At 43.3% G+C, this 26,039-nt stretch overlaps 1 protein-coding gene across 2 annotated transcripts in view; it reads right to left on the reverse strand.

Moving 5' to 3' along the window:
- Positions 1–26,039, reverse strand: part of ZNF618 (zinc finger protein 618) — a 183,049-nt gene that overhangs the window by 19,145 nt on the left and 137,865 nt on the right. For both annotated transcript variants that reach the window (XM_004372135.1, XM_012554385.1), the window contains exons 4-9: positions 25,456–25,533; positions 24,731–24,769; positions 19,627–19,716; positions 18,517–18,552; positions 18,345–18,422; positions 11,988–12,077 (exon numbers count right to left, since the gene is read on the reverse strand). In XM_004372135.1, the coding sequence (XP_004372192.1) occupies positions 11,988–12,077; positions 18,345–18,422; positions 18,517–18,552; positions 19,627–19,716; positions 24,731–24,769; positions 25,456–25,533 (411 nt within the window). The remainder of the gene's footprint in view (positions 1–11,987; positions 12,078–18,344; positions 18,423–18,516; positions 18,553–19,626; positions 19,717–24,730; positions 24,770–25,455; positions 25,534–26,039) is intronic.

The raw sequence follows: 26,039 nt of genomic DNA on the forward strand, positions 1-26,039 counted from the left end.
GCGGAGTGGCTGGGCTCTCAGGCCACAGGCTCCCATGCACAAGGGTCGGGCCTTGGTCCACCAAACCTCTTCTCAATCCAGAGCAAGGACCCTCACTCCCACCCACAGCCCGAGAAAGTCTGGGAGTCTAGAGTCTAGAATCTTCATTAGCTTCTCTTCTAGGGAAGCCTCATCAATGTTACCTAGAGGTCATTTAGCAGCCCACTGTATAACTCACTCATAATCTTGACCAGTCGGTCTCTGTGTGTCTAAACTCAGGTTCTGACTCATGCTTAGGGCATCTGAACTACAACCCAGCCCCAAGTGCATTTTCCAGAATGTTGGCTTCTAAGTTCCTTTTCCTTCAAACGAAGGCTTGTTTGGAAGTGTAATGACAGAAAGCACACACACAAGGACATGCTGGGGCTGAGTTGGCGGAGGCAGGGGAGGGCGGAAGTGCCCACCTGAGGTGTTAGGAGAGGGGGCTCTGTGGTACTCCCTGGCATGGAGTACGAATTGCTGCTTTGGGGAGACAGTGCTTAACCCAATGCCTGATGCTTCAGTCTCTGTGATCTTGGACACTTTACTTCCCCTTTCTTGGCCTCAGCTCCCCCAACTCCACCTTCCCTGATCAAAGTGCAGCAACCATCCCTGTGCTACCAGCTCCCCAGAGGTTTTGTGAGAACCCAAGAAAATCAGAAAAGTCCTTGAGTGGTAAACTGCTATTCAAATGTAAGCAGCTATTATGGATTTTTTTTTTAAAGAGACAAAGAAACCAAGGCCCAGAATGGTTGATGAACTTGTTTACGGCCACACAGGAAGTTAGTGCCAGGAAAGGACAGGAGTCACGGCTGCAAGCTGCTCGTGAAGGTGTTTGCACAAGGCCACGTGGACCCCATGGCACTAACCCACATATCCCAGGATCTGAGTACAAGGAACACAGAATTTTGGAGCAATAAACTGAGCAAGTTGTCTTCCAACTTAGTCCTCTGTCTCTGTACCTGCAGAATGGCTTCTAGGAGTCCCTCCAGCTCAGACTTTCCATAGTCTATGATTCTAGCTATAAAATCCTGGTAGTCCTGTAAGAGAGGCCCCTTCTTCCCTGGGGCAGGGAGCTCAAGGACACCCATAGAGCACACAACATAATAAACCTGGTTTACCCAGGTCACTCACCCCTTTGTCTTCTCATATCCTACAATACTCTTTCTCTTTCCAGCTTCATGGCCTTTGCCCATGCTAACTTCTGACTGCCTGGCATGTTCTTCTCAAGTTTTTGCCTGGCTAACTACTGCTGGTAACTACTTAAACATCAGTTAAACATCAGTGCTGCTTAAACACCACTTCCTCATGGAAGTCCTCCCTGGTACTTCCCCACCTGATCACTTGTTTTTCAGGCCCGTCTCTTACTCACTTCCAAGTGCTGACTGCCATTGATAATGACACATGGTGTGATCTTTTAATCAATGTCTTTTTCCTCCATTTACCTCTACACCCTCTGAGGGCAGGGATTCTGCCAGTTTGGCCCACTGATACACTCAGCTATCGGGATATTCCCTGACCTATAGTAAGTGGTCAATAAACATAGAGGAATCAATGAAATCAGTGAAACAATGAGTGAATGGTCAGAAAAGTAAAACTCAGAAATGGTGAAATACAATACATCAAAGATATGATGTCCAAGGAGAGGTCATAACTGGGCCATGAAGTGGTCGTGTATATTACCCTCCCATCGGCCCCAAGGGCAGACAAGGCAGATAGAGACACTGAGGCTCAGAGAGGTAAAAGTACCACTCTAAGATCACAGAGCAGGTCAAGCTGAGCCAGGATGAAATTTCCTAGGCTTCTAACTACTCATTTAGAAGCAATGGCAAGACTCTGTCTCATCTACTTTGGACACATTCTCGAGAGGGATCAGTCCTTGGAGAAGGACACCATGCTTCGTAAAGCAGAGGGTCAGCAAAAAAGAGGAAGACCCTCAACAAGATGGACAGACACCGTGGCTGCAACAATGGGCTCAAAGATAGCAATGACTGTGAGGATGGAGCAGGACCGCGCAGTGTTTTGCTCTGTTGTCGCTATGAGCTGGAACCAACCTGACAGCACCTAACAACAACAATTACTCATTTCACTCCATCCCCTGCCTTCTGACGTGGAACATTATCACATGCTGGAATTCCTAGCTTGGCTCTCACCAAGAAAGGAGGAAAGAGTCTCAGATGGTCTGGCTGATTGCCCTCATAAGAAGCACATTAAGATATTTAAACATAAGAGATATTTAAAAGATAACAGGGCACTGTAGCCTCTCTGTTCTGAAGAGCTTAAAATGTAATAGGATTTAAAAATTCAGAGAATATAAGGATTCGAGAAAAGGGACCATACAGCCGAGAGAAGGGAGAGTCTAGGGGTCTGCCTGAAACCTTTACTAGGTATTGGAGGGTGAAAATGCATTCAAGGCAAATGGGAGTGGTGTGGTCAGAGGCTGGAGATGTAATGAATGGGAGAGGTGATGCAGAAGGAACCTAATGTGGGAAACCTTCCTTATGGATTTTAGCCTTAAAAAGAGAACTGGAGAGCTTATACTTTTGCCATGATGGAGTAACTGGTATAGGACTAGCCCTTCTGCCAAATTCAACCATAAAACTGGATAAAATACATGAAACAACTGTTTTCAGACCTTGGACAGCAGGCAGTACAGGACTGTGATTCATGAGAGAAGAGAAACACATGATGTGAGCCCCATGATCACTCCAGCCCGCTACTTGGAGAGACCCTCTGGACCATGGCACAGAGAGGTGAAGCCCAAAGAAAGCATGGCAATCTTGGTGGCCTAAGACAGTGATGAGAGTTCAGGGATGCTGAGGGGGCTGGAATTTGCAAGGTGGAATAGCAAAGAGAAAAGACCTATGTGAAAAAGAAATTTTAGAAATGTGCATGGAGACCTTGGAAATCTTTGTCTGAATATTGTAATTGTTCAGAGTGAGCCCCTGCAAAGCCTGGGAAAAAACAGCTACTAGGGAGCTGTCTGAGGTCATGCAGGGCTGGGAAATATCTGAGTTTCCATCTGCCAGAGAGAAGAGACCTTGCTGAATATCGCAGGCATTCAGTTGAGACCCAGAAAGGCCATGTATTAAATGAAGGGCTACTCTAAAGCTAGAATAAGGACTACTCCAGACCTGCCCTAACAAAGCTTAAAAATAAGCCTTTAGAGTGTCAACTGAGCTGTAAATAAATTAACTGCCTGCCAACAAACCTCAACACTTTTCAAAGGAAGACAACAAAATCCAGACATTTAACAATACAGCACCCAAAATGTGCAGCACATAATACAAAATTACTCATCAGTTGAAGCAGGAAAATCTTACTAGTGATCAAGAGAAACACCAATCAGTAGAAATACACAGAAATGACAGAGGTGATGAAATCAGCAGACAAGGACCTTGAAACAGCTATTACAAATATGCTGAAAGATTTAAAGATGAACATGAACATAATGAAGAGAAACAAAAGGTGTAAAAAGGAATCAAATGGAACTTGTAGACATTAAAAAAATATATGATAGCTAAAATAAAAAATTCACTTGATGGGATAAAAGCAGATTACATGCTACAGAAGAAAAGATCAGTGAACTTGTAAATAAGGCAATAGAAACTACCCAAAATGAAGCACAGCGGGAAAACTTGGCTAAATAAATGAACAGAGCTTCAGTTGGTCTATGAACATCAAACAGTATGACATATATATAATCAAAGTCTTAATAGAAGAGGAAAGAGATTGGGGAAGAGAACCTTGTAAAGAAATACTGGCTAAAATTTGTTCAAGTATGATGAAAAATATAAACCCACTGATCCAAGAAGCTCAATGAATCCCAAATAGGATAAACACAAAGAAAACCACACAGTCATAACTAAACTGCTGAAAACCAGTGATGTAAAGAAATATCTTAAATGCATCCAGAAAAAACAGAAACATTAAATATAAAGAAATTACTATTAGAATGCTAACACTGACTTCTCATCAGGAACAACACATGTTCAAAGACAAAGGAATGACATTTTTCAGTGTTAAAAGAAAAAAATTCTCAATCTAGAATTCCACATCCAGAGAAAACATACTTCAATAGAAAAAGTGAAATAAAAACATTTTCAGTTGAGAGACTCTGTCACCAACAGACCTGCAACACGAGAAATGCTAAAGGAAGTTCTTCAGAGTGATGAAAAATGATAATAAATGGAATTCAGATTTACATGAAGGAAACAGAAGCACAAGAAATGATATATATGTAGGTCAATATAGAAGATACTTTCTTATTTTTTAATTTCATTAAGAGATAATTGACTACTTAAAGCAAAAAGAGTAACTGTTCAGTTTATAACATATGTAGACACATATGTATAAAAATAGCTCAAAGGACAAGAGTGTAATAAATGAAAGTATATTTGCTGTAAGGTTCTTAGATGTGTAATATGATATAAATTCATGGTAGACTGTGATAAATTACAAACCATACGGTAACCACTATAAAATCAAAATGGTATAGCTAGAAAGCTAACGGAGGAGATAAAAAATACCTGGCTAATACAAAGGAAGGCAAAAAAATAAGAAAAAAGGAATAAAAAGAATAAATGAAATAAACAGAAAAAATTCAGCAATATGGTAAAAAACTGTATCGATAGATTATATTACATGTAAATGCACTAAACATTTTAATTAAAGGCAGAGACTGTCAGACTGGATAAAAGAGCAAGAACCAACTGTGTTGGTTCAAGTATAAAGACATAGATTTTAAAAAAAGGATTAAAAGAGATATACTATGCAAACACTAATCATGAAAAAGCTGGAATGGCTATATCAATGTCATAAAGGATGGATTTCAGGACAAGAGTTATTATCAGAAATAAATAAGGGAACTGCAAAATTAAAAAGGTCAACACATCAAGACTTAATTATTCTAAGTGCATGCACCTAATAAGAGAGCTTCAACACACATGAATCAAAAACTAACAGAAGAAAAAGGAGCAACAGACAAATCCATAATTATAGTTGGAGATTTCAACACTTCCCTCACAGTACTTTATCTAGAACAGATAAATATAAATACAAAAAAGGTACAGAAGACTTGAACATCATCATCAACCAATTTAACCTAATTGACACTACACTCAACAACAGAATATACTTTTTTTTTTCAAGTGGAAATGGAATATTGAGCAAGATAGACCACATGCTAGGTCATAAAACATGTCTCAAAAAATTTCAAAGACAGTAAATCATATAGACTATGTTCTTTGGCCACAATGGAATAAAGTTAGAAATCAGTAACAAGAAGATATGTGGATAATCTCCAAATATCTGGAGGTAGAACAGATTTCTAAATAGCCCTTCTCACAAAGAAATTCCAGGCCTGGTGGCTTTGATGGTGAATTCTATCAAATATTTACAGAAGAAATAATACCAAATTCTACACAAATTCTTCAGAAAATTGAAGAGGAGGAAATACTTCCCAACTCATTCTATTAGGCCTGCATTACTCTGATAACCAAATCAGACGAAGACATTACAAGACAGTACAGACCAGTATGCCTCATAAACAGATGCAAAAATATTAGAAAATTTTTTTTAGCAATTTGAACCAACACTACTTTGAAAAATAACAAACTTGGAGGTCTAACATTACATAATTTCAAGACTTATTACAAAGCTACAGTAAGCAAAACAGTGTGGAACAGTTACATAAAAGCAGACAGATAGATCTACAGAACAGAACAGAAAGTCCAGAAGTAGACCCACATATATATGAAAAACTCATTTTTGACAAGAATATAAAGTGAATTAAGTGAAAAAAGGATAGTCTTTTTAACAAATGGTGTTGAAATAATTGTGTATCTATATGCACCAAAAAACATACTTCAAGTAATACCTTGCACCATTTACAAAAATTAACCCAAAGTGGATCACAGATTTAAATATAATATTTAAATCCATAAAATGGCTGGAAGAAAACACAGAAGACCTTTGATACCCTGAGTTAGACAAAGATTTCTTAGGTACAATATGAAAAGTATGATCCATAAGAATAAAGTAATAAACTGGACTTTATTAAAATTAAAAACTTCAGCCCTTTGAAAGACACTACTAAGAGAATGAAAAGATAACCCACAGATTGGGAAAGTATATTCACAAAATATATGTCTGATAAATAACTTGTATCTAGAATACATTTTTTTTTAACTCTCAAAACTCAATAATAAGGAAACAACCGAATTCAAAAATAGGCAAAAGATTTGAACAAACACCAGAGAATATATGAAAATCAAATAAGCACGCAAAAAGATGCTCAAAATCATTAGTTATTAGAGAAATGCAAATTAAAATCACAATGAGGTATCACTCCCCGTTGCTGTTGAGTCGATTCCAACTCATAGCCACCCTACAGGACAGAGCAGAACTGTCCTATAGGGTTTCCAAGGCTGTAATCTTTATGCAAGCAGACTGCCACATCTTTATCCCAAGACATCACTACATACCTACGAAAATGGCTAAAGTTTAAAAGACACTATCAACATTGGTTAGGAACTGGAACTCTCATGCATGGCTGGTGGGAATGTTAAATGGCATAACCACTTTGGAAAACAGTCAGGCTGTTTCTTAAAAAGTTAAACATACACGTAGCATATGCCATTTCACTCCTATGTATTTACCAACTGGTAAATAAATAGGTATTTACTCAATTCAGCCATTCATTCCTAGGTATTTACACAAGAAAAATGAAAACATTTGTCCATACAAAGACTTACTTACACACAAATGTTCAAAGCAGCCTTACTTCTATTATCCCCAAACTGGAAAAAACACAAATGTCTGTTCATAGGTAAATAAAATAAAGGAAACTGTGATATAGTCACACAACAGACTAATACTACCCATCAATTAAAAAAAAATGAACTATTGATACATGCAAATATGGATGAATCTCTAAACAATTACGGTGAGTAAAAGAAGAATGACAAAAAGGTCACAATATCATATTCCATATATGTAAAATTCTAGAAAAGGCAAACCAATCTATAACAACAGTAAGCAGATCAGTGTTTGCCTGGGGATGAGGAAGTGGGGAGCAAGGACTACAAAGGGCATGAGGAAACTTTTCGAGGTGAAGGATATATGTCCATTACCTCGACTGTGGTAATAGTTTCACAACCACATACATACGTTAAAACTTATCAAATTGTATACTTTAAATATGCCAATATACCTCAATAAAGGTGCTTTTAAAAAACTTCACCAGAATTTTTTTTTTTTAATATGCTCATCATTAACAAACCAATGACTGACTACAGGGCACTCTGCTAATCTTAGGAATGTAGTTTCCTGCCCTTGAGGGGTCACTCTTGGGAGTGACATTAAAAGCCAGGTAAAACCTTGGAGAATTTTAGAAAGAAGTGAGCAGAAAGTATGTTCTTGAAAGCCAATTAACTCTACAAACTACCCTGGTTCTTAAAGAAATTTAGATGTCTATCCAAGAGAAAAAAAAAAAAAAAGCTTCAAAGAAGGAAGCCATTCTTCTGGCAAAGAAGAAATATCCCAATATTGTAACTTTTCTTCAATTCTGGTTCAAGGTTTGACTTTCCAACATTCTTAACATATTTTAGTAAAGTACAGGCAACGTGACTTGTAAAAGAAAAAAATCAATCCACATAATTCACATTAACAGAATAAAAGACAAGAATCATAGAAGAATCTCAACAGATTTAGAAAACACACAGACAGAATACCAATTTATGATAAAACTTTCAGTTTATTTATGATAAAACCTTTCAGTTACTTTCCTTAAGGTAACTTCTTAACACAATAAACAGCATCTGTGAAAATCTACTTTGGCTAACATGATACTTATGAACATAATATTTTGTGATGAAAACTGAATCCTAAGACAGGGAGCAAGGAAGGGAGATCCACTCATTTCTTTCATTCAACAACGTACTGGAGGGTCCTAACCAGTACAGTGAGGACATAAAGAAGAAAAAGAATACATACTGGAAAGAAAGATGTAAAACTGTCTTTATTAAATGATATCATCATACACAAGGAAAATCCTGAGATATCTACCAAAAAAAAATGTTGAAACTAACAAGCAAATTTAGCAAAGCTGCAGGACACAAATTCAATATTCAGAAATCAATTAGGTTTATGCGTAATAGGAATGAGCAATTCAAAAATAAAATGAAAAATCACAATAGTGACAAAAATATAAAATGCTTAAAGATAAGTTAGTGAAATGTGTGCAAGACTTCTGAAAAGCACTCTGAAAATGTACGAAATATTGCTCAGAGAAATTTTAAAAGGCCTAAATACATGGACAGATATACCATGTTCATATATTAGAAGACTCAATGTTATTAAAATGTCCACTCTCTTCAAATTGGCCAAACAAAATCCCAGTTAGATTTTTTTGTAGTAACCTAGCAAGAAGACTCTAACATTTATACAGAAAAGTACCTAGAATATCCAAATAATCTTGAAAAAGAAGAACAAAATTAGAAAAACTGACAGTACCTGACGTACGATGTACTATAAAGCTGTAATAATCAAGACCACGTGGAACTGGCATAAAGATAGGCAAACAGATTAATGGAACAGAAATATACTCACACTTACTTATACATTCAATGAATTTTCAATGGACGTTCCAATGCAATGCAATGCAATGGGGAAACGATAATCGTTTCAACAAATGGTGTTGGAACAATCTGATAATGTATGGAATAAAATAAGCCTCAACTCATATCTCACATCATTCACAAAAGTTTCCTTGAAATGAATCACAGACCTAAATGCAAAAACTAAAATTATAAAGCTTCTAAGACATAATAAAGGAGAATATCTTTACCACCTTGAGGTAGGCAAGGATTTCCTGGGCACAACGCAGAAAGCACTAATCATAAAAGAAAAAAATGATAAACTAGACCTAATCAAAATGAAAACCTTCTTCTCATCAAAAGACACTGTGTGAAAATCAATCAGCATGCAAAGACTGGGAGAAAATATCCACAATCCATGTATCTGGATCCAGACTAGATAAAGAATTCCTACAACTTGAAAACAAAAAGATAAACACCCAACCAAAAAACGAGAAAAGACTTTAGACAATTTCCAAAGTGAAATATACAAGTGACCAATGAACAAATGAAAAGCTGCTCAACATCATTCCTCATCAGGAAAATACAAATTAACACCACAATGCAATACCAGTCTGTGCTCTTTGGAGTAGGCTAGAATTAAAAAGCCTAATGCCACCAAATGTTGGCAAGGATATGGTGCAAGTAGAACTCCCATACACGGCTGGTGAGAGTGTAAAATGCTCCCTCCATTTTGGAAAATGATTTGTCAGTTTCTTAAAAAGGTAAATACACTTTCCCCTATGACCCAGCAATTCTACTGCTTGGTATTTATCCAAGAGAAAGGAACACCATATGTCTACAATAAATCTCGTACAAGCATTTTCATAGCAGCTTTATTCATAATAGCCTAAAACTGGAAACAACCCAAATGAACATACACACACAAACGGCTAAACAAACTGTGGTATTTTCATACAATGGAATACTCAGCAGTAAAAAAGAATGAACAGCTGATACGTACAACATACATGAATCTTAAAAACATTTTACTGAGCAAAACAAGCCAGACACAAAAGAGTACATACTATATGACTCTATGTGTGAGAATTCTTCCACACCAGATACGTGTGAGAATTTCTTCCTTCCAGATACTCTCATCAGCCCTGGACACCACCTGATAAAGCCATCAAGTCCAGCCCCTGCCTCCACACAGAACCCATGGACGTAAAAAACCCTGCATCTGGAGCCATTGGAAGAGTGATTTTTTTGGTCAAGTCTTGGAGAATCAATCCCCTGTTGGATCTAGCCTAAATCTCTCATGCTGTGTTTTAAACACAGGTGATCCTAGAGTTTCCACACTTCAGTGAAGAGTGGACAGAGAAGAGAGATTCACTCAACAAATGGGCAGAAAGACAAAGACAGAATCCACAACAGAGAAAAAAAGAAAATAAGGTACAGAAAGAGAAGTAGACAGGCTTTATGAGAGAAGCATCTGGTTACAGAGAAGTCAAGGTACAAATGATGCTCCCCTTCCCGCTGCACCATCTGACGTGAGGTGCAGGATCACATCATGGTTAAGATAGGGGTTCTAGAGCCAGCCTGCTAGGGTTCAAAGCCAGGTGCCCCCTCTTATTAACTCCATGACCTTACTCAACTTGCCCCAGGAAGACAATTTGAGGGAAGAGAGAAGCAGCACTGAAGACATTCTCTAAAGGCTGAAACCAAGGTCATAGGCTGGCCTTGTAATTAATGCCTAACTGTAACTGCATTCTGCGTAGCATTCCTTTCCAGGCACCTGCACCAGGGCACTTCACTACTGGATTCCCAGAGGGGTCTGGACCATGAAGCTCAAGCCCAGGCACTGCCCTGATGCCTCGGTACCAGACCCAGGTGCTGTGGAGTGGAGAGGCTGCCAGATAGAAGGAACCAACTCTCTCCCTACACAGGACCCAGCTATGTGGTGGCACTGGGTGACCCAGGCATCTGCAGTGGGGTAGGTTCCTGAGGACGGCTTCCTCTAGTTGCCTGCCTGAGGGTCACCTCACATTGAAGATGCCTACAATCCAGATCTCTAGGATGCAAAGGCCTCGAGAACTCTCACAGATGGGACGCTCAAGCCCAGAAAAGAGGAGCAACAGGCACAAGGTCACACAGCAGTCGAGTGTCTCAAGTCAGGATCAGAATCCTACCCCAGTGGACATGAGCACTCCAACTTGGGGAGTACCCTGGCCCCCGCCACGCTGCCCACCAGGCTGGAATTCCTAGGGTAGCTGCCTACATGGCCCTCCAGGCTCTGGACACCTCTTCCTCCTGACCCTAAAGTCCTCTACAGGAACCACCTGCCTGCCATTGCTGTCAGGCTCCAAGAGGGTCGTGGGCCTCCCCACACCATAGGCAAAGCATGCCCCCAGAGACCTTATGCAATTCCTCCTGTCTGTCTGGACCTAAGTCTTCCCATCCATACAATGAGGGAGTGGGATCCCGCAGCTCTGCTGACAGACCAAGCAGTGATGTCTCCAAATACGCTCCTAAACATCACCCTACTGCCCTGTGACTCTGGTTAAGTCTTATCCCTGTTAGAACTTTGGGTCCCATCTGTAGAAAGATCTGAGGGCCCTTCTAGTTCAAGCACTTGAGGATCTAAGGATGGAGTGCCCCTGTGACACCGAGAAGGAGAGGTAGAAGGTCAGCTGTAGATCCACAGGCATCCAGAACAGAAGACCAGGATGATTGCACTTCCCTGCCAGGGGAGGAGTAAGAAACTGTGGTCCAGACATAGGCTAGGACCTGTCCAAGACAACAGGTAAGGCTAGGACCCAGCTGGGACTTGTACCCCGGACTTCCAACTCCAGCTTAGTGCTCCTTCCCCCTCCTTACTCCTTCCACCAACAAGGGCAAATAGGGGCACTGTCTTCATCTTGTCCACATGCCCCTAGCTTAGGGGAGAGACGGGAGAGTGGAGGAGGGTGGCTGGTCCCTGCATTAGTTTGGACTCAAGCTGCATCACATGGCAGTGGCTTTAGAGGGTGGGGATTCAGGAATCACATGATTTGGAGAGGGAACAGGGCCACTGAGGGACTTGGACAAGTGATGCCTACTCTCCTAACCCAAAATCTACATGGGCCCAGGCCTCTTCATTCAAAGTCTCAATTCCACCAAGAGAGAACTGTGTCTCTCCTTTCTGGAACGGTTCTTCCAGATATTCTGGCTGGCTACTGCAGTAAGGTGGCCTCAGGTAAGGCCTAGAGACCTACAGACTGACCCAGAACCTAGTTCACCTTTGTTTTTACCACCCGCTGGCACAAAGCTCCAGGACCCTGGACTAACGCTGGTCCCTCTTTCCCAAAACCGCCCCCCCACCACCACTCCCCAACTGCAGCAGGTACTCACTGATGGGGGCGTGTAAGGCCACATGCTCCTGGTAGGGCGTGTAGTACTTATACTGCTTCCCGCAGAATTCACAGGTGTAATTGCCGGTTTCTGCCCAAGAAGGAAGAAGGTGTGGAAATGGGTATCCAGCCCCCACCCAGAAGCAGCATCTTTGCTCCCCTCTCCCAGTCCACTCCCTCCCCATTCTGGGACCACCAACTAGAATCAGAAGCTGTGACTCTGGAGTCAAAGCGTCTCGGTTCAAATCCTAGCTCAGCCATTTTGAGCTGTGCGACCTTGGGCAAGTCTCTTAACCGCCCTGTGCCTCAGTTTCCCTAACTGTAAAATGGGGAGAGTAACAGGACCCCCCTTCTAGGATTGCTGTGAGGATTAAATATATTTGTCAAGTGCTTGGAACAGTACCTGGCACACGCTGTTCGCGTTCCTCACTCCACCCCTGGCCCCGGTGCTCAGGAAATGTGTGCTGGCCTGAGATGATCCCCAATGCCAGCCTATCACCCCCTTTGCAAACCCTGCCCTCCGCAATGGCCAAACATGCGTCCCCCCTCATCTCCGAGACCTGCCCTGCCCACCCCCCACCCCAGCATAAAGGGTCACTTCTTCCTCTCAGGTCCCACCAGACTTTATCTTTACCTCTCTTTTGGCACTGCCTAACTTCTTTCTTCTTAAAAATTTCTGATGTAATATTGTTCACTGGGGGAAAATTATAAAATACTGATAAATACAAAAAATTCAAAAAAGTTAATCATCTGTAATCCCCAGACAAAGAGGAGCAGCTACCCTTGGGGTAGAGGGTACATCTTGCCATTTGCCCCAGTCCCCACCCACGCCCGTCTCATCTGGGGCCTGCTGCTCTTGGCCCCATCATCTGTGTGGCCCTGCGGGCCTTGAATTAGCCAGCCCTGATCTATATCCTCTTTGTAGGCTGGTGTACTCAGTCGACAGTATTTTGTGAACATATGGCCCAATCAATAAATATCGATCTCTACTGGCAGTTATTGGTGGCATGGTTCCCAATGGACTTTGGAATTTGCTGATCCAGTCCCTTATAACCAAGGGACATTTACATTGTTTCTAATTATTTTTCTTTTTATATATATATATATATTTTAAGAAAATGCTGTGATCCATATCCTTTTAGAAATCTTTGCACATTTGCTCCATCAGGAAACATTCCAGAACTGGGAAAGAGTATGCATTTTTAAGGCTTCTGATAGCCATATCATCAACTACCTTTAAAAAGGCTGGGCCAACTTTCATCCCAACAGAAGAGTGTCAAAACAGCTCCTTCTGCACACCATAGCCAGCATTAAGTATTATTGTTTTCTTAAACTGTGCCTATCTGATGGGGGGGTGGGGTGCTATACTACACTGCTGTTGTCATTTCCCATTTCTTTGATTTTTGGTGAAATTGAACATTTTTTCTATTTAACTGACGGTAGTTTTTCTTTTGTGACTTTCCTATGTTTTTTACAGCCAATGTTTCTATACGCAAATTTATCTTTTTAAAAATCTCTAAGACCTCTCTGTAGATTAAGGGTATCAACATTTTGTTATACATGTTACAAGTATTTTTTTTCTTAATTGGTTTCTTACTCCGTTTATGGGTCCCCCTACCTCCAATGTAGAAGTTTTAAAATTTTTGGTAGTTAAGTGATTTTGTAATAACCATGAACACTGGAGAAGATGTATTATTTGCTGTTTGCATGTTTTAGAGTTGTTGAATCAACTATATTATTTGGATCCTATATAGCTTTGTCTACTTGTTATGTCAAAGACTAAAGGTACACTGTAATAATCCTCCCATCATCACATGGTTCCCACTGGACCCATTGTACTTCTAAATGTATTTTTTATATTTAGATAATACAATGTTGTTTGATGCACACAGGTTCATGGGATCAAAGTCTTCATTGTGAACTATACCCATTATTAACATTAAATTATTCTCAAAAAGTGGTTCTCTAAAGTGTGGTCCCTGGACCAGCAGCATCAGCACTATCTGGGAGACTGTTAGAAACGCAAATTCTCGAGACTTACCTATGGAAACAGAAATGCTAGAGGTGGGGTCCAGCAACCTGTGCTGTAACAAGCCCTCCAAAAGACTGTGATGCACTGGAACACTTAAGAACCACTGCTTTAGCATTTAATTATACTGTTTTATCAGTCTGTCTAGCATTAACAGTGGAGCCCTGGTGGCACAGTGGATAAAAGCTCGGCTCCAGACTTAAAGTTGCTAACCAACTGTCGATGGCAGTTCAAATCCACCAGTGGTTCCTTGGAAACCCTATGGGGCAGTTCTACTTTGTCCTATAGGGTCGCTATGAGTTAGAATCGGCACCACAGCAACAAGTTTAGCATTAATATTATCAGTTTCTTGATAATTACTTTGTCTTTCAGACCCTGCTTTCTATTTGTTTGCATGTGTCTAAATATACTTCAGCAAACTTTCTTGTACTTTGATTTATTAAATAGGTATCGCGTTAAGTGCTGGCACAAAACAGTCATGGTCCCTGCTTTCACAGAGTTTACAGTCTGGAGGAGACAGAAAAATCAAACTATCACACGGATTTAAAACTACAATCATGATAACTGCTGTGAAGGAGACATACACAGTGCCATGATGACCTTAACAGAGAATTTAATCTAATTAAGGAAGTAGGAGTTTCCTGAGAAAGAGAAACTCAAGCTCAGAGTAAAAGATAAGGATTTAACTAGGTATGTCTCTAGTAAACCATTAATTATTGGAGTCTTTTATATTAACCTGAGAATCTTTGTCTTCTAAAAAAGGACATTATGCCACTTACTTTTATTGCTATAATTGATTTGGCTTTACTCTTTTACGTTTTTTTTTTTTTCATGCTCCATCCTTTTTGGTTGTCCCCTTATTTTTCGGTTGATAGATGAATTGATTTCTTTGCTTTACCATTATTCTCCAATATTACATTATTTTCCAATATTCTCCACTATTTTAGACAGTCTATAAGATACATTCCTCTAACTGGGACAGGCAAGAGAGAAACGATATTTTTAAGTTTATCTCTGTTGAGAACCCAGTTCTTCTCAAACTTTAGCTTGTATAAGAATCATCTAGATTGTTACAACACAGATTTCTGGGCCCCACTATAGAGATTCTAACTCCATAGGTCTGGAGTGGGGCCTAAGAATTTACATTTCTAACAAGCTTCCTGGAGATGCTGATGCTGGTCTGGGGGCCATACTATAAGTAGAACTGGTTTAACCTACTTTATCCCTCACTCATTCCTTCCTTCTTGTTTTTAAAAAAATTATTTTTAATTTTTTAGAATAACCTTTATCTTTTCATTCAATTTTATAATCAGATTTGCAACATTTTAATCTTACTTCCAATTTATCTGGTTTTAGCATTCACCGTAAGTTCTCTTATACCATGAATTCCACATAACAGAGCTTTAAATTTGCTTTCTCACTCAGTTCATTACAGTGTATCATTCAAATAATTTTTTTGAAGATGGATGAGTATATGGGAGAAGTAGAATGTTTTCGAGCCCCCACTTTTTTTCTTTAAACATAAATCATAGTTTATCTAGATAAAAATATTCTTAGATTACAACCTTTTTCCTTCAGAACATTCCACCATCTTCTGGCATTTAACATAGAAAAGTCTGAGGTCAGTTCACCTTGAATTCATTTGCAGGTAGCTTGGTTCTTATGCCTAGATGCCTGTACAGGGTTCCCCACCCCCAGGCCCCCTTATTTTTGTAGTTCAAAAGTACTAAGGTCTATCTAGGTATGAGTTTCTTTATATTAACTCTACCTGGCACATGATGGGCCCTTTAAATCTGCATATACAGGTTTTCCTTTAGCTGAGCAAAATTTTCCTCTACAATATCTTTGGAGCATTGCTTCTGTTCCACTGGTACTACAACACCAATTATTTGAGGCTGGTTTTCTGTCCTGCATATTTAATGTTATTTTTTCCTCTGAGTATCTAAATCTGTTTGTTTGTCTTCCACATCACTAACTCGATTTCTGAAGATTAATTCTGTTCTTTACTATCTATGATGTAGATCTTAGCTCTGTTCTTTTATTTTCAGCTTCCCTGCAATCCTTCCTCATCTCACCCCTCTCCATTTGCTTCTTCAGCTCACCCTGTTGCTTTTTCATTATACGACTTCAGGCTCCTTTCTCACAGAGGTCGTATTTTCTTATATTTGATTGAGGTTGTCAACTAAAATTTTCTTTTGGATTTTACAGTAAATCTTTTTCAAGAAGTATGCTCTTCCTGAGTTTTCTAAATTCTCTCTTGTTATGTAGAATTTTCCTAATTCTTTTCTAAATTTTTTCAAGTTACTCATGTTTATTCAGGCATGAAAAACAAGTCACCCATAAATGAATCCAAACTTGCTCTGTTTCAGTAAACATGAATGAACTGTCCTCAATCCTACCCTCTGCCCATTGTTATGGTAGTAGAATTCTCAGATCTGCAGCCAAAGAGCAGGCTGAAACCCACAACCCCTTAGTTCAACTCCCTCCTTCTAACAGGATCCCACCTAGGGAACCTCTGCCCTAACATGGCTCCTACTTCCTCCTACCCCAGTACCCAATTATTTAGTGTGCTCAGCTGATGCCAGGGTGGGGGGTGCGCCTCCCAGCATGTTTGCTGCCAGGGATTTTCCTTGTCCTCCGACCTAAACCAGTTGCCGTCAAGTTGACTCCAACTATGGCAACTCCATGTATGTCAGAATAGAACTGTGTTCCATAGGGTATTCAATGGCTGGTTTTTTGGAAGTAGACTGCCAGGGCTTTCTTTCAAGGCACCTCTGGGTGGACTTGAACCCTCTCCTGGCTCCTCCTTACCCTGTGACTATCCTAGATGTTTTCAGAGTTCTGTGGCATTGACCTGCTTACAGGCAGAGACAGAAGCCCAAGAAGTAGCACTCTTCTCTCACGAGGCAGCCCCTGAGTGCTAACAAGGAACAGCCTCATAGTTCTGGCAACCTCAGTTTCATAAAGTCAAGATGGAAGCATGTCAGAAACTGAACCCAGTCCAGTTTTGGCACTGCAATTCCATACTCCCTATAGTTTGTGGTAACTCCTGGGTTCTGGCATTAGTTGTCTGTCAGACTTCGAGATATACAGAGCAAGTTTCTTCTTGGTCAGCGTCTTCCTGGGTAATTAATGTTGCTGTGAGGTGCTGTCAAGTCGATTCTGACTCAGAGTGACCCCACTTGACAGAGTAGAACTGCCCGATAGAATTTTCTAGGATGTAATATTTACAGGAGCAGGATGCCAGGTTTCTTCTCCCACAGAGCCACTGGGTGGGTTTGAACCACCAACCTTTTGATTAGCAACCCAGAGTTTAACTGCTGTGCCACCAGGGCTCCTTGGGTAATTGAGAGGCACCACTATTCAATGCGCTCCATGTACATGTCAAGGACCATGCTAACGGCTACAAGTCTAATCTCATCTAACCCCCCACCAATCTTGAGAGGTGAGTCTTACTGTCATCATGTTGTCACTCCCATTTTAAAGCGGAGGAAATGACAGATTACAGAGGTTAGAAAACGTGCAGAACATCACACAGCTATTAAGTACAGAGCTGGGATGCATACCTGAGCTGGTCCTAAAGCTGTGGCTCTTGACTCTCTCTCAGTGACATCTCTCATGTATTACGTCCTGAGTAAGTCCTGTGCTAGATACTTTATTTGCATGCATCCTGTGTTTCTCTCTGTATTGTAACAGTCTGTCTTCCCTGCCATGTGAATTACTCAAGGGCAGGCCACGTGTGTCTTGTTCTGTACAAGTTTGCTGAACACCGGAAAGCCATGTGCTGGCTCCCACCCACAGGGGCTTATTGGGACAAGGACAGAGTATCTGCATGTGGCTCCTCTGGACGGCTTCCATCACTGATAAACCCCTTCAGATGACAATGACAAGAGTGATTTTCTGAGCACCTCCTATGTACCAGGCACTGCGCTAATAAATGATTTACATCCATGATCTCATTTAATCCCCCAACAAACCTGCAAGAAAATGTCCTCCTCACTCCACACGAGGAGCCTGAGGCTCAGAGCGGCTAACGGACAGCAATGGCACCAAGCAAGGAAGTAGTTGAGCCAGCGTGCAGCCCCAGGCCTGTATGCCCTCACTGCTCTGACTTTGATCCTGTGCTACACTGTACTAAAATCCTAAGACTGAAAGGTCCAATTGACAGGTGGGCAAAGTGAGGTATAAGGAGGCCAGCCACTCACTAACCTGTGCTATTGCTGCAGGATGAGCGATGCCTGCCCCTGCCGGTGGCAAGACTCAGCCCTGCTTCCCTCAGCCAGCCCCTCCCCGTGCCCCACCCCCGGCCCCAGAGAGAGGCCCGCATACTTGGCCCGATTTTCTGGAATGGTTCCGGGGGTTCCTCCTTCACCTCGTCAGTGGCCACAACACCTTGGTCGAAGGGGTCTGCGGGAGAACACATGGCCCTTAGCACCCTGGCAATGCAGGTCTCGGAAGCCCCGCTGGGGACAGGGGAAGTGGGTACCCACCAAGGACTTACCTGCCCGATTCTCGGGGGCCCCTTCCACACTAAACACTGCGCCCAGGCAGGAGGCAGCAGCCGCAGAAGGAAAGAAGCAAACAGGAGCCCTGTTAGTCCCTGCCCATAGCTGCCTCTGCCTGTGCTCCAATCCTCTGTCCTGATGAGCTTGCCTCTGGGGCCCAGGAGGGTGGCCCTGGCCAGCGTAGAAGCCCCAGAAAACCAGGGGCCACAGGAGGGCATGTCTCAACTAGGATGAAGCCTGTGCCTGAACCCTGCACCTCCTCATGGCCTCAGCCCGCCCCCCATCTCCTAGCCCTGTTTCTAGATGGCCAGCACCCACTCACAGAGGCCAGAACAGTAGAAAAGAGGAAGAGATTTGCAGGAGAGAGAGAGAGAGAGAGAGGGGGCGAGAGATGGGATGACCAGTGGCATAAGATGGTGGGGTGTGGTTGCCACAGCTTGGGAGGAGCTGGGGGTATGGGGTTAGAGAGGGAACCCCTAAGATCCCTCCCAAGTCCAAGGCCCTATTTCTAGGAATCTTAAGATTCTAAAAATGTATTCCCTAAATTTATTGCTATAATTTTTAACTCTAAAACCTAAGATTCTAAAATGCCATCATTCATTGTACAAAACTGGTTTAATTTCACCAGAGCACGTGAATACTCAACATGGAATTATTAAATGACTCAATATGGAATTGCTGATATCGACCAGTTCTGACCTACAAAAATGGCAATTTTACTTGGGTTAACCTAAACAGCAGCGTATACAGAGTACAATGGGAATGACCTCTCCCCCAGAACCTCACTCCACCCACCCAGAAGTGACCACCACCAACGGTGTTTTTCCAAGCCTTCATCTGCATTCTTAGAGTCTATGATCTGAGGTTCTAATTCTGAGATTTCAACATTCTACGATACCAAGACTAAACACCTACGTACTGCAGAGGCAATGCTTCTCTTAGGCCCAGGGGCTGGTCACTCCCTTTGTGGTTCTGGCTAGTGCCTGGCCTTTCTCTGGGCAGGAGGAGGGAGGAGAGGGCTGGGGCTGGGTGGGGCTGGTGAGCAGCCCTGGGAATGGGTGCCTCCTTGTGTGGCTGTACCCTGAAAAGTGAGGGGCCTGACTCACCATCCACTGCATGCAGGTCTCGGTGCTCTTGGAAACAGCTGTAGTATTTGTACTTCTTCCCACAGATGTCACACGTGTACCTGAAATTGTCTGTGAGGGATGGAAAGACACACAAGGTCACCAGGGCTTCAGTGGGCAGGGGTATTTTTTTGGCCAACTCATGTGCCTTGGGAACCAAAGACAGGACTAAGAATGGCCCCAGCTGGACAGCCTCATGGAGAACTGGTTCCCAAGCCAGTGTGCCCCTTGGCACTGCCCAACCCTCTTGGACCATGAGAGCTGTGGCACAGCTCACTCCCCTGCATGCCCGGTTCTTCTCCCCATGTGTGGTCAGGCCTGGGAGACGTGAAGGTCCGGCCTCAGTGCTGGTCCCAACCTCCTACTCCAGGCAGACCATGTATTGCTTTCTGTGTCCACAGGTTTAGGATGGGATGTAGGGAGATTCAGACCACACAAGGACACCAGGCAGCCTTGAAGTGACTCCCAAACCAACCCCCAAATCTGGCCTGCATGAGCCGAGTCCCTAAAGGCCTCATTCACAACTGGCCCATCCTCCCTTCACCAGAAGTTACATGAGAAGAAAATCCATCACGGCAGCTACCACTTCCTGGGTGCTTACCATGTGCGACGCACCAGGCACCTCCTGTACCTTCCTTGGTTAGTCCTTGCAACAGAAGGAGGAGTTAGCATCCCATTTTACACATGAGGAAACTGAGGATCAGAGGGCCCTACCCTGAGTCCCACAGCTAGTGAGGGCTGTGGAAGGCAGCTTCTGAGATGGCTCCAATGATCCTGGAGAGGTATGGCCTCCTGCAGTCTGGTTCCTAATGGAGATCTGCCCTCAAAATTCCTTTCCTACACTAGCCAGGCTGGCTGCCCTCTGCAGGTGCCCACCTTGTCTTTGCCCAGCATCTCCAGTCAGCCTGGCCTGCCACCTCCAAAAGACATGAAACCCCAGCTTTCTGCTACTGAGAACCACACACCACAACGTCTCCTCAACATGGATGGGGACCACACTCCCAGGCCCTCCTACAGAAAAGAGTCAATTTGTACAAGAGAATTAATCACAAAGAAGGAGGGCAAAATGATTTTTTGTCAGTGAAATCACGTTTTCAGAACCCCAAGAGCACTACATGTCTTAAGAAATGCCACTGGAGCTCAAATCCAACTCTACCACTTCCAAGTGTGACTAGCCTTCAACATGCTTCCTAGCCTCTGTGCCTTGCCTTTCTCATTTGTATAATGGGAATAATAATAGTATCTACATCTCCCAGAGCTGTTTTAAATAAAAGAGCACAAAAAGGACAAATAATATGATCTCACTTACACGAAATACTCAGAATAGGCAAATGCAGAGAGACAGAAGTTTATTAGTAGTTACCAGGGACTGACCAAAAAACCCCACTGCTGTCGAGTCAATTCTGACTCACAGCGACCCTGTGGGACAGAGTAGAACTGCCCCATAGGGTTTCCAAGGAGCACCTGGTGGATTCAAACTGCTGACCTTTCGGTTAGCAGCTGTAGTTCTTAAGCACCATGCCACCAAGGACTAAGGGAGGGAGAAATGGGGAGCTACTGCTGAAAGGCTACTGAGTTTCTGTTTGGGGTGATGAAAAATTTTTGGACACGGATAGTGCTGATGATAGCACAACATGGTGAATGAAATCTATGTCACAGAATTGTACCCTTACAAGTGGTTAAAATGGCAAACTTTTGTTATATATATTTTATCACATAAAAAAAAAAAAAAAAAAGGATTGTTGTTAGGTGCTGTTGGTTCTGTCCCATATTGACCCTATGTACAACAGAACGAAACACTGCCCGGTCCTGCTCCATCCTCACAATCATTGTTATGCTTCAGCCCATCGTTATAGTCACTGTGTCAATCCATCTCGTTGAGGGTCTTCTTCTCTTTCACTGATCTGCTACTTTACCAAGCATGATGTCCTTCTCCAGGGACTGGTCCCTCCTGATAACATGTCCAAGGTACGTAAGATGAAGTCTTGCCATCCTCGCTTCTATGAAGCATTCTGACTGTACTTCTTCCAAGACAGATTTGTTTGTTCTTTTGGCAGTCCATGGTATATTCAATATTCTTTGCCAACACCATAATTCAAAGGCATCAATTCTTCTTCGGTCTTCATTATTCATTGTCCAGCTTTTGCATACATATGAGGCAACTGAAAATACCATGGTTTGGGTCAGGCCCATCTTAGTCCTCAAAGTGACATCTTTGTTTTTCAACACTTTAAAGAGGTCTTTTGCAGCAGATTTATCCAATGCAATATGTTGTTTGATTTCTTGACTGCTGCTTCCATGGGCGTTGATTGTGGATCCAAGAATATGAAATTCTTTACAACTTCAATATATTCTTCATTTATCATGAAGTTGCTTATTGGTCCAGTCATGAGAATTTTTGTTTTCTTGATGTTAAGGTGTAATCCACACTGAAGGCTGTAGTCTTTAATCTTCATCAGTAAGTGCTTCAAGTCCTCTTCGCTTTCAGCAAACAAGATTGTATCAGCTGTATATTGCAGGCTGTTAATGTGTCTTCCTCTAATCCTGATGTCACGTTCTTCATATAGTCCAGCTTCTCAGATTATTTGCTCATCATATAGATCAAATAAGTATGGTGAAAAGATACAACCCTGACACACACCTTTCCTGATTTTCAACCACTGAGTACCCCTTTGTTCTGTTCAAACGACTGCCTCTTGGTCTAACATACAATACATGCTTGATAAATAGGACCTAATATTATTGTTTTACACAAAGCAATCAACATGAGAGTGGTAAGAGAACTGAACAAGATGTTAATATTTTATTTTCTCAGTTGAGAGATGGGTAAGTGGGTATATCTTTATGCCTCTAAGTACGACTGGACTATTTTCCTAACAAATAAATGAAAGAAACATCCCTGGACTAGAAGGCGCAAGATGTGGCTCCTAGGCCCACCTCCATTACTAACAAGCTGTATGATATCTTCTGTCTGGGACTCAGTGTCTTCATCTGCAAAATGGGTAGACTGGATGCAATATTCTTAGTTGGCCCCAAGGCCAGGCATCTGTAACGAGGCTGGTGGGTGAGGACAACAGTCGTTCAGAGCAGTGCAGGCCTGGGTCAGGGTTGGGGTGTGGGTGGGACTGATAATAAAGCACAATGACATGGGGGATAAAACGCCACAGGGAGGAAGGGAAAAGTGATGGGAAGACTAAAAATACCCCAGGCTACAGAGCCCTCACCCAGCACGCCTCCCGGACAACGGAAGCCAGGCGGAACACAAGAGATCATTGAGGGGCTGCCCGAGAGGCCAGGGACCCAGAATAGCCAAGAAAAGAAAGATAAATAGGGAAGGCCTTTAAATGTGTGCTGACCACAGGGCAGACCATGGGTGCCGAAAAAGAAGGGCGCTATTGAGCGAAAAAGGAGCCCAGGGCCAGGCCAGGATGGGTGGAGCTCCGGGGGAGAGGGAGGGACAGGTTTTTGCCTCCTACCAGCTGTGGGGGCTACAACCAGTGTCTAACCTCCCTGAGCCTCAGATTCTACTCCAGGATACGGAGCACTAATCTCAGATCTGCCTGCCTACTGCATGGTGTGAGAATCCGAACATGGAGTGGGTGGGAAGGAGCCTCAGAAAAAACGGTATCAGGACCCAGTCCAATTAAGACCCTTCTGCCATGGCTGCTAACCAAAACGTCAGGAGTTCGAACCCACCAGGTGCTCCTTGGAAATCCCACGGGGCAGTTCTACTCTGTCCTATAGGGTCGCTTTGAGTTGGAATCGACTCGACAGCAATCGGTTATGGGTAGCCCCGGGCACCACCCCAAACTGCTTTGTTTCGTTGTGTGTGTGCGTGTGTTTCTTTTCTCTTTGGTAACGTTATTTATTATTTTTTAAAGCATTTTATAGAGAAATAACAAATATGTAAGATAGAGGCAGGCAAACTACGGCCCGTGGGCCAAATCCTGCCTGCTGTTTGTTCGTTAATTAATCTGCTTATGTATTGTTTATGGGTGCATTTGTGCTACAACACAATGGCAGAGCTGAGCAGTTTTGACAGAGATGTCTGGTCCACAAAATCTACAATATTCACTATCTGGCCCTTCACAGAAGAAGTGTGCTGACCCCTGGCACAAAAAAGTATACAAACTGTCTAAGTATACAGCTCCTTCAACTTTCATAAACTGAACATACCAATGAAACTAGCATCCAGCTCAAGACACAGAATACAGCTCCCCTGGAGCCTCCCTCATGCCCCTTCCCAAGGGTAACCACTATCTGCTAACAGCGTCAATTAGCTTCGCCTGCTTTTGTACTTTAAAACCAAAACCAAACCAGTTGCTGTCAATTTTGACTCGTGGCAACCCCATGTGTGTTAGAACAGAATTGTGACCCATAGGGTTTTCTTTCTTAGTTTGTTGTTGCTGTTGAGAATATACACAACAAAACAAAACACTAATTCAACAGTTTCACGTACCATTTAGCGACATTAATTATTTTTTCCACAGGATTTTCAATGGCTAGTTTTTCGGAAGTAGATCATCAGGCCTTTCTTCCAAGGCACCTCTGAGTGGGCTCAAATCACCAACCTTAAGGTTAGCAGCCAAGTGCATTACCATCTGCACTACCCACAGACTCTGCTCCTGTACATTATATACATAGAATCTCAGAGGATGAACTCTTGTGTTTGGCTTATTTCACTCAACATTTTCATGGGAGTCATCCACGGTGCTGTGTGCAGCTATAAATCACTCATTCTCACTGCTGTGCCGTAGTCTGTGTGGATTTTCTATAATTTATTTATCCCGTGGTGGACATCTGGGTAGTCTTCGGTTTGGGGCTGTTAGGAATAGTCCTGCTATGAACATTCTAGTTCACGTCTTTCAGTGCACTTGTGCATACATCTCTTTTGGGTATGCACCCAGGAGTGGAATTCTGGGTTCTGAAGCTCAGTTTTGTTGGCTGAGGGGAGATTCCACTGGCACCAAAGCCTGGAGCACAGCAGTGTGTCTCCTTGAGGCGACCCTGGGCAGTCCCGGGGGAGGGAATGACAGTGTCTCTCCCTGCCACCCCCCATCAGCCCACAAGGAGGGGAAATACTCACTGCCTTGGGAGGCTCCCTCCCCTGAGGTGGCTTCAGTGTCTGTAAGAGAGAGAGGAAGGGGTAAGGAGGACGGACCAACACAGGGCCTATGCCGAGGGAAAGAGGGACAGCTAGGGCAGGCAGTATCATGGAGAGCCATTAAAGCACCAGTGCTCCCTCCCCATGGTTCTGTAGGAGGTCCAGGGGAACAAAGCCTCAGACAACTGCCTTGTGCCCCTCGGTGTCAGCTGCGCCCTGAGCTAGCACCTCTCCTCCCTGCCTGCCAGGGTCGGGGACACCACCCCTCCTGTCCCTCACTCTCAGTTTCTCCACCTTCAGAACAGGAGACCGCAGCCCCGACCCTACTCCCAGGGGTTACAAGGAGGACACAGATGACTGACTCAGTGCTTCTCTGTAGGGCTGCTGATGCCAAGAGGCACTGAGCACCCCGGGAGGACTGGGAACCACGTGACTTTCCCCAGGCACACAGAAAGCACTCCCGAGCACGGCCTGGCAGCTCGTCCTGTGGCTGGCGGGCACTTTCCACCCTTGTGTGCTCCCTCAAGCTGAAGGAAGGCTCTACTCTTCCCTGCACGTTCCCCCTACCGCAGGAAGAGGGAGGAGATGCGAGAAGACTGGTGCTTTGTGGACGCCTGGGTTCACCCATGCTGGGCCCAGGTGGAAAAATGGGCAGAGACTGGGGAGGTGCAAGCCCCTTGGCTCTGCCCCAGGGGTGTCCCTCTCACCTCGGTGTGCCCGTACATGGGTCTGGAAGCAGTTGTAGTACTTGTACTTCTTGCCACAGATTCCACACTCATAGGACCCTGGAAAACAGGAAAGGGAAGGACTGGTCAGCCAGCACCCAATGTCTGTAGCCAGAAGGGCCCGGGACCCGCAGGTGATGGCTCCGTGCACCACTAACTCCACACCCCAGGGCGGGGACTGTCCCATGAAGTGCCTTGTCCCTGGCACCAAGGAGGCAGCATGCAGGAGCAAAGACACAACACTGAGCTGCAAGTGAGGAGGCCTGGGTTCAACTTCCAGGTTTGCTTCCAACTCTGCAAGTGACCTTGGGCAAGTCACCATGCTCCCGATGCCCTCCAGCCTCAGCTTCCAAGACAGACAGTAGCTTCTTCATGAGAGGAGAAAGGAGATGAAAATAAAAGTACCCCTCTGAAAGGAATACACTGCATCCACATAACCAAAATACCAAACCCCATTGCCGTCGAGTCGATTCCGACTCATAGCGACCATACAGGACAGAGAACAACTGCCCCACAGGGTTTCCAAGGAGCAGGTGATGGATTTGAACTGCCGACCTTTTGGTTAG

This window comes from Trichechus manatus, unplaced genomic scaffold (genome assembly GCF_000243295.1).
Source record: "Trichechus manatus latirostris isolate Lorelei unplaced genomic scaffold, TriManLat1.0 scaffold00016, whole genome shotgun sequence".
Taxonomy (NCBI): Eukaryota; Metazoa; Chordata; class Mammalia; order Sirenia; family Trichechidae; genus Trichechus; species Trichechus manatus.